Genomic DNA, 13,579 nt, shown 5'->3' on the forward strand with positions numbered 1-13,579 from the left:
ATGAAGTCCCAGAGTACTCTTAAGAAATTAAACTACTGCCAAAATATAGCCCTGGGAGAGAAAAATATAAAGAATTTCCAAATTCTTTTGACAAGGTTAGGCGGAGAGCTGCCTAGGGATTCTAGAGCTTTCTCCCTCATCCCCAAAACAAGCACCACGTGTAGTTGTGGAGTTGGTCATTCAAAGTCAAACACGTGTAAACTGCAGAGCCTTTGCTAATGTTCTACCATGATGTCCACTGAGGCATTGTCGGGGAAGAGGGGCAGGAAACGGGGGCGCAGTCGGGGAGGGAGGAGAGGGTAGATGTAGCTATCCAGCATCACTGGTCAGATGGTGATCTTTCAAAAAGCGGAAACATAGACCAGTCCTGAATCTGGTCCATCAGTGGGCTTTGGGGGAAGGAAGTGGTATAGAACTCATTCGGTGCTGTTTCTAAAGGATGATGATAAACAGAAATAAGGCCCATGGTGGACAGAAAATAAAAAGGTCATTGACCCATGGAGCCCTGGTGGCACAATGGTTAAGAGCTTGGCTGCTAACTGAAAGGTTGATAGTTCAAATCCACCAGATACTCCTTGGAAACCCTGTGGGCAGTTCTACTCTGTCCTATAGGGCTGCTCTGAGTCGGAAGCAACGACGGCAGAAGGTACTCTTTCAGTTTAACTGGTCACGTGTGTATGTGTGTTGACATTAACATATACTTCCAACAAACAGGAAGCCCTGGTGGCATAGTGGTTAAGAGCTATGGCTGCTGACCAAAAGGTCAGCAGTTTGAATCCACCAGGCATTCCTTGGAAACCATATGGGGCAGTTCTACTCTGTCCTGTCGGGTTGGATGAGTCGGAATCGACTTGAAGGCAACGGGGTTTGGTTTTGGGTTTTCAACAAATAAAACAGTGACAAGGCTTGTAGGATACGCTCTGCATGCGAAGGCCTAGAGGGAACAGATAGTTTTTATGAAAACGAACTCAGAGACAAGGCTGTTGTATATCATTACCAATGACTTGATTATCAGGGTTTCAGTTAAAATAAAGCAAACAAAAAACTTAAACTGAGCAAGATTGCCCTGAGTTCCCACGAAATGGACCAGTGCAGGGTAGTTACCATCACCTAGTAAAGACACTCTTTACTCCCTGTTTGTCGTACTGTGGTGGCTTGCGTGTTGCTATGATGCTGGAAGCTATGCTGTCAGTATTTCAAATGCCAGCAGGGTCACCCATGCTGGATAGTTTGCAGTGGAGGTTCCAGGCTAAGGCAGACTAGGAAGAAAGGCCTGGCAATCTACTTCTGAAAGCCAGCCAATGAAAACCTTATGAATACTTATCATGTTTGGTAAAGTGGAGGGTAAGGGAAAAGGAGGGAGATCCTCAATGAGATAGATTAACATAATAGCCTGAACAATGGGTTCAAACATACCAGTGATCATGGAGATGGCGCAGGACCAGGCAATGTTTCATTCCAGTCACCGTAAGTCATAGCCGACGCAACAGCAACTAACAACAATGGGGAAGATACAGCCCTCAAAGAACTTAGGAAGCATCTCCGACATAACAGCAAGGGCTTCCATCTGCACTAACAGACTGCCTGGCCGCCCAGACTCAGGATCTAGGGCTTCCATCTGCACTAACGGACTGCCTGGCCACCCAGACTCAGGATCTAGGGCTTCCATCTGCACTGACGGACTGCCTGGCCGCCCAGACTCAGGATCTAGGGCTTCCATCTGCACTGACGGACTGCCTGGCCGCCCAGACTCAGGATCTAGGGCTTCCATCTGCACTGACGGACTGCCTGGCCGCCCAGACTCAGGATCTAGGGCTTCCATCTGCACTGACGGACTGCCTGGCCGCCCAGACTCAGGATCTAGGGCTTCCATCTGCACTGACGGACTGGCTGCCGAGACTCAGGATCTAGGGCTTCCATCTGCACTGACGGACTGGCTGCCGAGACTCAGGATCTAGGGCTTCCATCTGCACTGACGGACTGGCCGCCGAGACTCAGGATCTAGGGCTTCCATCTGCACTAACGGACTGCCTGGCCACCCAGACTCAGGATCTAGGGCTTCCATCTGCACTAACGGACTGGCCGCCGAGACTCAGGATCTAGGGCTTCCATCTGCACTAACGGACTGCCTGGCCACCCAGACTCAGGATCTAGGGCTTCCATCTGCACTGACGGACTGCCTGGCCGCCCAGACTCAGGATCTAGGGCTTCCATCTGCACTGACGGACTGCCTGGCCACCCAGACTCAGTATCTAGGGTTTCCATCTGCACTGACGGACTGCCTGGCCGCCCAGACTCAGGATCTAGGGCTTCCATCTGCACTGACGGACTGCCTGGCCGCCCAGACTCAGGATCTCTCAAACAGAACAGAACGTGTTTGACGGTGGAAGGTCACAGGTATATACGTGTCCAGGACGAGCAGACTGAATGGGAAGCTCCACACCTACACCTGTGTTTGGGTCACCACAATTAGAAAACACCACAGATAACCAAGCGGAAGGACTACACTCTGGACAGAAAACCCACGTCCTACAACTGCTCAGTTCCAGCTTTGAGCATGAAGTCAGGTCTGGGGGGACTGTCTGTCTTGAGTGAAGCTGAATTAAATAACAGCAGAGCCTGACCAACACAGACCACAAGAATTTTCACAGTGTTTTTAGTTCTAGTTCTTTAAAATGGCTATTCACTTGGTTTTCCTGGAAATTTACAATATTGTCTCCAAGATCAAAAATCGAGAAGCATGTGAACAATGACACGTGAAGTGGCTTAGAAACACAACCCAGTAAGAACACAGCTCTCATAACCAATACAACACTTCATTTTTCTCTTTTGTATTTATCTCTATATTCTAATGTTCCTGCCAAAGAACATGAATTTCTTATGCACTAAAAATAAAGGAGGCCGTTCTTACCATGCTTAGCATTTCATCATAAACTTCCCCAGAGATAAAATGATAATCCACTCGATCCCCTTCTCCAAAGTAAGGAGGTCTTGTCGTGTGACAGGCCCTGAAAATATAGAATACACCATCGAGTCTATTTCTATTAGGTTGAAATTCAAAATGGAAAAGGTTTCAGTACAAATTGTGTTTTTTATGTATACCCAGTTGCTAAGCTCTACAGGGTTAATATAAATCTTGGATTATCAACAACACATTTTTACTCATTATTATCTATCGCACTTCTGAACCCCTTCTTCCACCAAAAGATAGCATTACTTTTAAAAGGATAACAACAGTCATTGCCCATGTTTTCCATCCAAGTGCTTTCTTGTTCTCTCTGGTCTCTGGCATTGTCCACATGCTTTCTTCCTCACCAGCCAACACCCTCCTTTGTCCTCCTCCACCTGGCCAGCCCACCTATCTTTCAGGTACTCAATCCAAGTGTCCCCTCCTCTAAAAAGTCTTTCCTGACCCCCTGTGTCTGGGTCATGCACTTTCTCTTTACAAAACCACAGCCTCAGGGCATGCCACCAAGGGCATCCCAGTAACCGTGACCCCATCTCCACCACTGCCTGATGGCAAAGCTGTCCCATTCTGTATTGCTAACCAGCCACAAGTCAGCTCCGACTCATGGCGGCCCCAGGGCTGTCAGACTGGAACTGTGCTCCACAGGGTTTTCAGTGGCTGGTTTTTTTGGAAGTAGATTGCCAGGCCTTTCTCTCAAGGTGCCTCTGGGAGGACTCCAACCTCAACCTTTTAGTCAGCAGCCAAGCGTGGTGCATCCCTGTTTGCACCGCCCAGGGATTCTATGTACTGCTAGTGAGTGCTTCTCAGTACTGCGTATGGATGAACCTCTTGTTGGACTCCATGGTTCGACGCTGAACAGAACTCTCAGCTCAACTGAAGAGGCCTTTTCTGACCACTGGCAAAATAGCATACCACCCACCACCCCCACTATTCCTCTCTGTCATTGGAACCAGCTCCTTACAAATGCGTTTCCTCCCATGTTCTCCAGTAGAATATATACACCACAAGGGGGGACTTTACTTGTTCATCTTGTCCACAACAGCATTCCTAGTGCCCGGCACATAGTAGGCATTTGACAAACATTTGGAAAACGAATGAATAAATGAAACAACTGAAGCAGACAAACAGCTGCTATGACTGTGTTTTATAGATGACTATAAAAATCCACATGCCCAAGGTCACTCAGCAGGCCAGTGGTGGTCCTAGAGTTAGAATTCAGGGGTCCCAACTAGCCGGGGACTCTTGACTTCCTATGTACCATTCTGCCTTCTCCATGCTATATCCTGGGAATGCAACTTAATTTTTAGAATATCCTGTAGTTTTAAAACAAGGCAAGGGAATTGCTGGACACCTGACATGTGATTTCATGTATTCCTCATGAAAACCCTGAGGTATTATTTTTATTTTACAGATGAGGAAACTGAGGTGCAGAGGTTAAGCAATGCTAGTAAGTAGCAATGCCACTGTGTCGCTAAAATTAATTCTTTTTTTAATATCACACTCGTTAAGAGAGTAAATTTGCAAGTAAACTTCTCATTACAGAGTCAGAAACAAATAATTTTTTATAATTCATACCACTGTTCTCCTTCCCTTAGAGTCATGAATTCATTAGACTAGTAAATTTTAAGGACTAAACATTATATTTAAGGAGACCTGGTGGTACAATGGTTAAGCACTCTGTTGCTGAAGAAATGGCAGGTGGTTTGAACCCATCGAGGCTCTGCAGGAGAAAGAGCCGATGGTCTGCTCCCATAGAGACTGTTGTGTGCCATCGAGGCAATTCCAACTCAGAGCGACCCCATGTGGCAGAGTAAAACCGCCCCATAGGGTTTTCTTGGCTATAATCTTTATGAGAGTAAATTGCCAGGTCTTTCTCCCTTGGTGCTGCTGGGGGTTTGAACCACCAACTTGCGGTTAGCGGCCCGAGCTTAATCATTGTGCAACCAGGCTCCTTCCGTAAATATTCCAAAAGCCAAACCCATTGCCATCGAGTCGATTCCGACTCATAACGATGCTATAGGACAGAGTAGAATTGCCCCACAGGATTTCCAAGGAGTGCCTGGAGGATTCGAACTGCTGACCTTTTGGTTTGCAGCTGTAGCTCTTAACCACTACACCACCAGGGTTTCCTCCATAAAGATTACAGCCAAGAAATTCCTGTGGGGCAGTTCTGCTCTAGGAAATGGGGTCGCTGTGAGTCCAAATTGACTTGATGGCACCACCACCACCAGCAGCAACATCACATTTAAACTGTATACTCAGGAAAGAGTAGATTCTAACAGAAGACTGTCAAAACCCGGTGACACATTTGTCGTTGGAGTGCGCTGGCATTTCTTCAGATGCCTGAGCAGAGACCTGGGACCCTCTGTCTGTCGGTGTCCCTGACAGTGAGAGGAGATAAATCAGTCCTTAGCACAGCCTTTTCACACTGCACTGAATTTACATTTCAGAACCGCTGAAAGGAAGACAAGTTGAAGAAGCAATCTGAAGCTTGCAGGCAGGTAAGTAAAGGGGTGGCTGCACAGATGTGGGAGATGTTGATGACAGACTCTGCTTCACACAGTGGGACCTTCTAATAAGAAGGACCTGAGGTGACCGCAGTGTTGTGGATCCGTCATCCAGTTTTCACATAGAAAGCCAGTGGCTGTGTAGCATGCTGCCCAAATGGGAACATCTTAAAAAGGAAACACTTCATAGTGAAAGTAACATTTCACTACACGGGCTTAGGAGAAGGTGATGCCAAATTTTCAAAAAAGAAAGGGGCTGGGGCCATCATTTTCAATGTCCGTCTCTCCCATCCCTCCTAAATGTAATATCCATTGCAATTTACATTTCTGTGAGCTTATTATTGATTAATCAGTTAACGAATGGTAAGTTAGTTAAATCATGGCTTTCAATGGCAGCCATACCTCTTGTTGCTTCACTTGACAGACAAAAGAGCTGAGTCAGAGATGAGACTCAAGCTACAACACAGGTCCTCAAAGTCCACGGGGGAACTGGACCTCCTAAAGGCCTCAGTGGACCAACGCAAGGCTCCAACGCCCTGGCTACCTGCTGTCAGGGATACCAGCAAACCTAGTCCATGGAGAGGGGAGGAGGCAGGAAAGCAATCTGCAAAGCCAGGCCAAGTAATGGAATATTCAAAAAAAAATCCAGGCAAATGAAACAGGAAGAAAAGATGTCTAGGAAGAACTAGCAGATGGACGAGGAAGGAGAATTTCTCAGTGCGATTCAGAAGCACACAGCTTTAGAATCTCAGTTCTGGGCCAGACTGCATCCGGAAATAATGAACTTGTTACTGCAAATATTTAAGCAGAAGCTTGGCTGCGACTGCATTGAAATTCAAGCACATTCCAGCATGCCATAGCGTTAGTGAACGAATTCCTTCACTGGGGACCCACAAACACCCCAGGAATTCCTAGGGCACTTGGTGAAAAAAAAAAAAAAATGGTAGGTAAGTTAAATTGGTCCTAATGTCTGATGCAAATATATGTCAACAAATTGCTGGGTACAATTTAAGGGATCATGAAAACAGGAGTTCCACCACATACTGAGGCTGAATGTCAACTTCCACGAAGCCACAACTTATTCCCTTTCTGGTAACCACACACCACGTTCCTAGTTCTTCCCATCATCATCCGTCGCCCTGCTCTGGCTGGCTTCCTTGTCTCCATCCAGCCTTCACTCCCTCAAGCCCCTTCCCACACCGCAGCCAGGTGAGCCCTCTGAAACATACCTCTGAGTATGCTGCGCCCTGGCTCGGAAGCCCTTTATGATCAGACAGACCCCTGGCTATCTTTCCGGCCTCACCTCTGCTAACTCCCTTCACACTTTAAGCTGAGCCATCCTGCAACGTGTACTTTCAATTAATGGGATGTGCCTGTTGTCTTCTCTACCTGGAACGCACCACCTTGGGCTCCATACCTCCATTCCTCTTGGCTTCCTCCATCACGTAGATCTTCACTTCCCCGAACACAACACTCACCAAACTATCGCCCAAGGTGGCATTTACTTGTCTAAATGCCCGGTTAGGCCCGGAGCTGCCGGGAGGACAAGCCCTGTGTCTGTCTGTCTCACAGTCTGTCTCATCACCAGCTCAAGGCATATGACTGGCACGCCATGAGTGCTGATTAAACGGAGAGGCACCATCCTACTAGGAGGTAACATCTGCAGAAACTGACACAGTAGATCAGTCTGCATTTGGTATCTGCAGCTCAGACCATCCCATTTAGCTAAATAGCTGTGGTCTTTCACTTGGCTATATTATATTGCTAAAAATTAAAAATAAATAGGGCAGCTCCTGTCTGGAGGGGAGATAAGAAGGGAGAGGGGGACAGAAGCTGGCTGAATAAAAAAAAAAAAAAAAAAATGGACACAGGAAATACAGGGTGGAGAGAAGCAGTGTGCTGTCCCATTAGTGGGAGAGCAACTAGGAGTACCTAGCAAGGTGAATACAAATTTTTGTATGAGAGACTGACTGGATCTGTGAACTTTCAATTAAAGCACACACAAAAAAAGGAAAAAATAAACAAAACTTTTAAAATACACACACACATTTCATAGTCAACATCATGAGGAAACTATGAAAATAGAGATTGCTGCCTGGTGCAGACAGCTAACAAATACCACTGCTAAACAAAAGGTTAGAGGTTCCCGTCCACCCAGAAGCACCTTGGAAGAAAGGTCTGGAGAGCTATTTATGAAAAATTAACCGCTGAAGACACCAGGGATTACAGTTCTACTCTGACACTTACGGGTTTGCCATGAGTCAAAATCAACTCAACACCAACTGGCAGTGGTATGGTGGATCCAGGCGAGAACGTGAGGGCAAACTGGATCAGAATCATGACAATAAATCAATAGACACCTCCCCAACTCTTATTACCAAGTGTGCCTCCACAGCGACATATAAGAAGAACTGGGCTACCAACCGTCCCCAGCACCGCTGGCGCACAGAGAGGTGAAAGAAGTTCTAACTAGAAAGGCTTGGTACCTCGAAGTCACTCTGGTTTGCAGAACCATTCCAGATTCATTCATTAGCACAAGAGTCAGGATATTTCTGGAACACCGCAATCCTTTTGTCCTAGTTTGGCCTTCAAATCTTTGTGTTAAATTTATCTTCTGAAACACGCTCGGTAGCCCCGTATAAGCATAATAGCACTCTATTCTTTTTTATTCTAATATTAAGTTTTAATTTATTTGTATTACTTCAGGGTGTTTAAAATATTTTAATCAGCAAGTAATTATACAACATTTGTATCCTAGAGTCATAGGCATGAGGAACGTAATTTTAGAACCCTAAACAAATGGACCTGTTTAAAATAGTATTTACATTGTTTGAATACGTATAGCTTAAGGGAAGGGATTTCTTTGTGATTGCATTAGAAAATAATTTGCATTTCGTTTTTGTGCTTTACTGTATGTATATCTTTGCAGTTACACCCTCGGCTCACCAACACAGGCTACTAATCTAAAAGCAATTTCTTTGCTAGACATAAAGAATGAAAGAGGAAACCAATGTAAGAGACCATGGTGACAATTCTAGATTTGATTCTCAGAACCTGTGAAGAGTCTACACAGGCAGATGAAGGTTATTTTGGATGGTTCTGGTTTTTCTGCTATTTCCCCCTATTTTAACCAGGTTATTAGGGTATCAGTTCTCTGGGGGGTGCAAACAGCTTGCACTCAGCAGCTAACCTAAAGGTGGGCAGTTGGAAGCCACCCGGCCAATGGCACAGCAAAAGAAAGACTTGGTGATCCGCTTCAGTAAAGGTTATTGTTAGGTGCCACTGAGTTGATTCCAACAGAATAGAACTGCCCCATGGGGTTTTCTTGGCTGTAATCTTTACAGAAGTAGATTGCCAGAGGTCTTTCTCCCACAGAGTCGCTGGGTGGGCTTGAACTGCTGACCTTTCAGTTAGCAGCCAAGCACTTAACCATATTGTGCCACCATAGCTCCTTCGGTAAAGATTACAGCCAAAGAAAACCCTATGGAACAGTTCTACTCTGTAACACATGGGGTTGTCATGAGTCAGAATCGACTCTACGGTAGGGTTTGGCTTTTATTAGGGAATCACTCAGCAAAATATTTGCTCCAGAAAACCCAAAGTACATTGGATGCTCACCTGGGGGAAAGGAAAGAAAAACCACTTGCTGCCCCTCCATTTTCCTTCCTCCTGAAATATGCCACCAAAAGGGAAGACCTGCCTGGAGTCAAGGAAGCTGCCATGCTGTCAGTGAGAGTTCTAGGCAGGGACTGAGAGGGGCTGTCACTGGTACAGACCTGTCTGTCACACATCACAACACTGTGATGTACTTGTCACACCGTGTGGCAACACAATTACACTGAATTAAAAAGCTGAGCATTTTCAAACCCTGGAGAGCGACTGGGCTGGTGCTGAGTGAAGTTAAACATCTGGAGGATTAGTCAAAGAACAGTGCAATAAATGGCAAAGGAGCAGGTAAACTCGCTGTGGAAAAGGTGTAGAATGGCATGGATGAGCCATGGGGGGCGAGGGGGCCCTGCTGGGTGCTTATAGTCTGATTCACAAAAGACAACGTAATTTATTTCTTCTAGATCTTTTTTAAGTTCTTCTATTATTGGGGGTGCCCTTTAGCAATCATCATTACCACATCGATTTGAACAGCACAAGAATCAAGATACCAAATCACTCCAAAACCATTAAGTACATCGACCCGAGGTTATCCATGATTGACCTTCAAGGACAAAAAGTGTCATGGCGCTCTGTCCTTACCAAGAGTTAGTGTCCATTGACCATTCAACTTGCTTACCACTGGTAGCTCTGCTGTAAAATGTAACTTAATTGTTAAGTTGTTTTATGCCTTTTTGAACTTGCTTAAACAGCCCAAATCAGCAATATGAGACCGTACAGGCTTATAAGCCAATAAACGACTTACCCGTATCTGAAGTAGGCATTAAACTGTCTGCAGAGGCGGTGGGCAAGTTCTCGTTTCCCACAAGCTTGAGGACCAGCCAGTATCAGCATGGGATAGGGAGCATCCAGGCTAGGCAGGGTGCTACAACACAGGTCCAGAGGCAATTAGTGCGCTAGGGCAGGCAGACACCCAGGGCACAAACTACATCCAACACGTGAAGTTCCTATGTCGCGTCATAATTAACTCAGTGAAATCATCACTTGTTATATGCAGACACTGTACAGAAGGATAGTCCTGCCTTCTGAAAACAACTTGATTATAATACATTAAAAGTAAACTTCATAGCAATCCACTGCCGTCTGGTCCATTCCGACTCATAGCGACCCTATAGAAGAGCGTAGAGCTGCCCCATAGGGTTTCCAAAGCTGTGACCTTTACGGAAGCAGACTGCCACATCTTCCTCCCCCGGAGCAGCTGGTGGGTTCGAGCTGCAGACCTTCCGGTTAGCGGCCGAGTGCTTAACCACTGTACCACCAGGACTCCCTCATTCATAGAGAAGGTAAAATTCAAGTATAGATAAATTTACTTCAACGAGATTTTAAAAAAGGAAAAATGTGGTAAGATATAGTCTTGATAGCTAAAGTAATCCCCCAGGAAGTTGAAAAATGAAAGAAATAAGACTGCCTTTATCATCCACACTTACTGGATTAAAATAGATATGAAAACTTACCCGTAATATCTAAAATTTACCCGAGCAATGACTATGTGCCAGGCATTGCTCTAGGAGGTCTCATATTGCCTCGTTTAATCAGCACAAGAAGCTTCTGAAGCTGTGTCTATTACTATCCCCATTTAGCACATGACGACATTGAAGTGCACAATGATAATTAACTTATCAGAGGCACAGCTAGTAATAAGAGCTGATTTATGAACCGGTCATCGCTTCCAGGCCTGAAAGACTGGACTCAAGAATGAATAGATTAGTGAAAGGTCCTGCAACAGGTTGGACTGACTGATGAGTCTGGACCCCACTCATGATAAAAATGATAGAAATATAGAATAAAATGTAATGTTTTCTAAAAATACATGCTGAGATGTGGATTCTGTGAAGAGGGGGGCAGTGGCAGTGTAGTTTTTCAACCTCTCTGAATACCTGCATAAAAACAAAAGCCCATGGAAAACATTTCTAACAAAGCCAGGTGAAAAGGTATCTCCAGCAACCCTAAAATACAAATGAGGGGGGTGGGAGGAGAATCACCAAAAGGTCAATATTTGCATGACATTGGAGTCTGAACAGGAGGAGAAAGAAAACAATGGGGCAGTATCTGACAGACCACAGAACAAGGGAACCCCAAAATAGCCAATGGGTTTTCACTGGAAAGCAAGCAGGCTAGAACTAGGAAGTGTTTTGCACCCTCCAATACTGGGTGAGTTCAAGAGGCCCAGGAAAAGGACTGAATTCTCAAAACTGAGCCACCAAAGCTTGCTTCTGAAAACCGAGATCCACATTAAGGAGAAACCGAGGAATCAAAATTGAGCAGAAGAGGATCCACAGAGACAAAGAAGAGAGGAAGGTGTAGATTAAAGGGGGGAGATGAACAGAGACAGAAATTTCAGAAAGCAAGCCACCACATTTTTGAGCACTGCACAAAATCAACAGAAGAAAACGATACAAGGCATTAAAAAAACAACAACAATATAAATTAGAATTAGAAACACTCAGAAATGACGAGGCAGAACTCAGGAAAGAATTAGAAATACAACAGAAAAAAGTCATTTCAGAAATGTAGGCTAAACTAGAAAGAAAGTAAAAGAGAATAAACACCATGTATAATGCCTTAAGAGAAATAGGTTAAAAGTTTTTCTTCATTATAAAGAAGACCCACTCAAATGTGACCAACTGGCTTTTGACAAAGGTGTAAAAACAATTCAACAAAAGGTACTGGAGCAATTGGACATCCCTAGGCAAAAAAAAAAAAAATGGACCTCAACCTAAACCTTGTCATGCCAGATAGCAAGGACACTATCAATGACTTCCAGGCCACAGTCAAGGTACTGCCAAGTCATTTTTTTTTTTTCTATTTTTTTTTCAGTGAAAATATACGCAGCAAAGGATACACCATCTCAGTAAATTCTACATATACAATTCAGTGACATTCTTGACATTCTTCAAATTATATAACCATTCTCACTATCCTTTTCCAACTTTTTCCACCACCATTAACATAAACTCACTGCCCCCCAAGCGCATCTAACCTTTCGAGATGCTGTTCTCAATTTGTTGCTACACAGATAAATCTTTGCAAGAGCACAGTGCTCAAGGCACACATACTTTGCTAATTAAGCTAAACTGTTGCTTGGCTCAAAGTAGAACTCCAGGAAAAGTTTTGGTTTGAGCTTTAAGGTTTAAAGATTATCTCAGGGCAATAGTTTCAGGGGTCTGTCCAGCCTGAATGGTTCCAGAAGGTCTGGATTCCATTAAGGATCGGAAATTCTGCTCTATTTTTTCCCCCCTTTTGATCAGGATTCTTCTGTAGAATCTTAAATCAAAACATTCAGTAATGGTAGATGGTGCCACATCATTTTAATATTGACCCTTCCCCTGGTCATGCCCAGAGAGGGACAGTGATTTCCCAATAATGCAGCTTAAAAGGCCAGAGGCCCAAGAATCAGGGGTGCTCTCGAAGTCTGCTTTCTGTTGCTTCCAGAGAGCTCTGCACTGCTCAGAGAGGGAAGAGCAATGGCAGAACTGCACACTAGCTCTTGATTCTGTCTCCATGAGTTTTCCGCAGTGAATGCTGTTCCCTCCTGGAGCGTCCTGGGCTGCTTGGCCATTTGCTCTTGTTTGCCTGGCAGCCAGAAATGATCAAGAAATACGTGTTCATCAAACGTTGCTGCAATCTTCTTCGATACATATTTTTTAGATAGATATGCCCTAAAGCATGAAAAAGCTAGCAATCTCATCAACCAGGAACAAAACACAATGAGGACCTAAATGCCCTTCTTTTAAATCAAATGTGCTTGTCCAGATGTATGCAAATGAATGATAAATCCTTTCACCTAGAGGGCTACCATAAACATATAAAACTGTCAATGTCTACTTTATTAGATTATATGTAAAAATCATGTCCTAGGATGCAAAATGAAACATTTAGCTCACTGTGGGAAACCAACCATGGAGCAAATACCACATGGAGAAGCCATTTATTCCAAGAGATTTTACAAGTATTTTTAAGACGTCTTTGGGTATTAATAGAATTTCTGCTTTATACTTATAAAGGGACATCTGCTCCAACAGATTGTTTAAAAAGAAATGGAGAAATCCTGGTAAATCTGTCTTCGAACTTAGAGGTGAGAGACTCTATCCTCAACCAAGTTGGGTGGCTCCCCACTGCTGGGTTGATTACAATGCAGTACAAAAGACAACTTCAGGTTTCCCTGAGGCTAACGGTCTTCCTTCTAGGGACTTCCTAATGGTCTGAATTCATGGAAGGCTCTTTGGTAGGGGTATTTACCATTCGCTCACAGCTAAAGAAAAATTTACCATGGAAATAAACCATCACAATTCTCTGTTAATGAGGCAAAGGTCTGTGGTTCTGTCCTATGACAGAAAAGTTAACAAATTTTTTTTGTCCCACCGTTGTCTGTCACAGGCTAGGCACCAGACAAGGGGCCAGGGGAGAGGGTGAAGATGCATCAACTTATCGCCACTCT

The 13,579-nt window shown here is 44.6% G+C and overlaps 1 protein-coding gene across 1 annotated transcript in view; it reads right to left on the bottom strand.

Moving 5' to 3' along the window:
* The window catches only part of LRGUK (leucine rich repeats and guanylate kinase domain containing), a 133,646-nt gene that overhangs the window by 60,455 nt on the left and 59,612 nt on the right, over positions 1 to 13,579 (bottom strand). Inside the window, exons 11-12 of the mRNA XM_049894621.1 lie at positions 9,887 to 10,006; positions 2,912 to 3,008 (exon numbers count right to left, since the gene is read on the bottom strand). Coding sequence (XP_049750578.1) covers positions 2,912 to 3,008; positions 9,887 to 10,006 — 217 coding nt within the window. The remainder of the gene's footprint in view (positions 1 to 2,911; positions 3,009 to 9,886; positions 10,007 to 13,579) is intronic.

The sequence above is a fragment of the Elephas maximus genome, chromosome 8 (genome assembly GCF_024166365.1).
Source record: "Elephas maximus indicus isolate mEleMax1 chromosome 8, mEleMax1 primary haplotype, whole genome shotgun sequence".
NCBI classification, from domain to species: Eukaryota; Metazoa; Chordata; class Mammalia; order Proboscidea; family Elephantidae; genus Elephas; species Elephas maximus.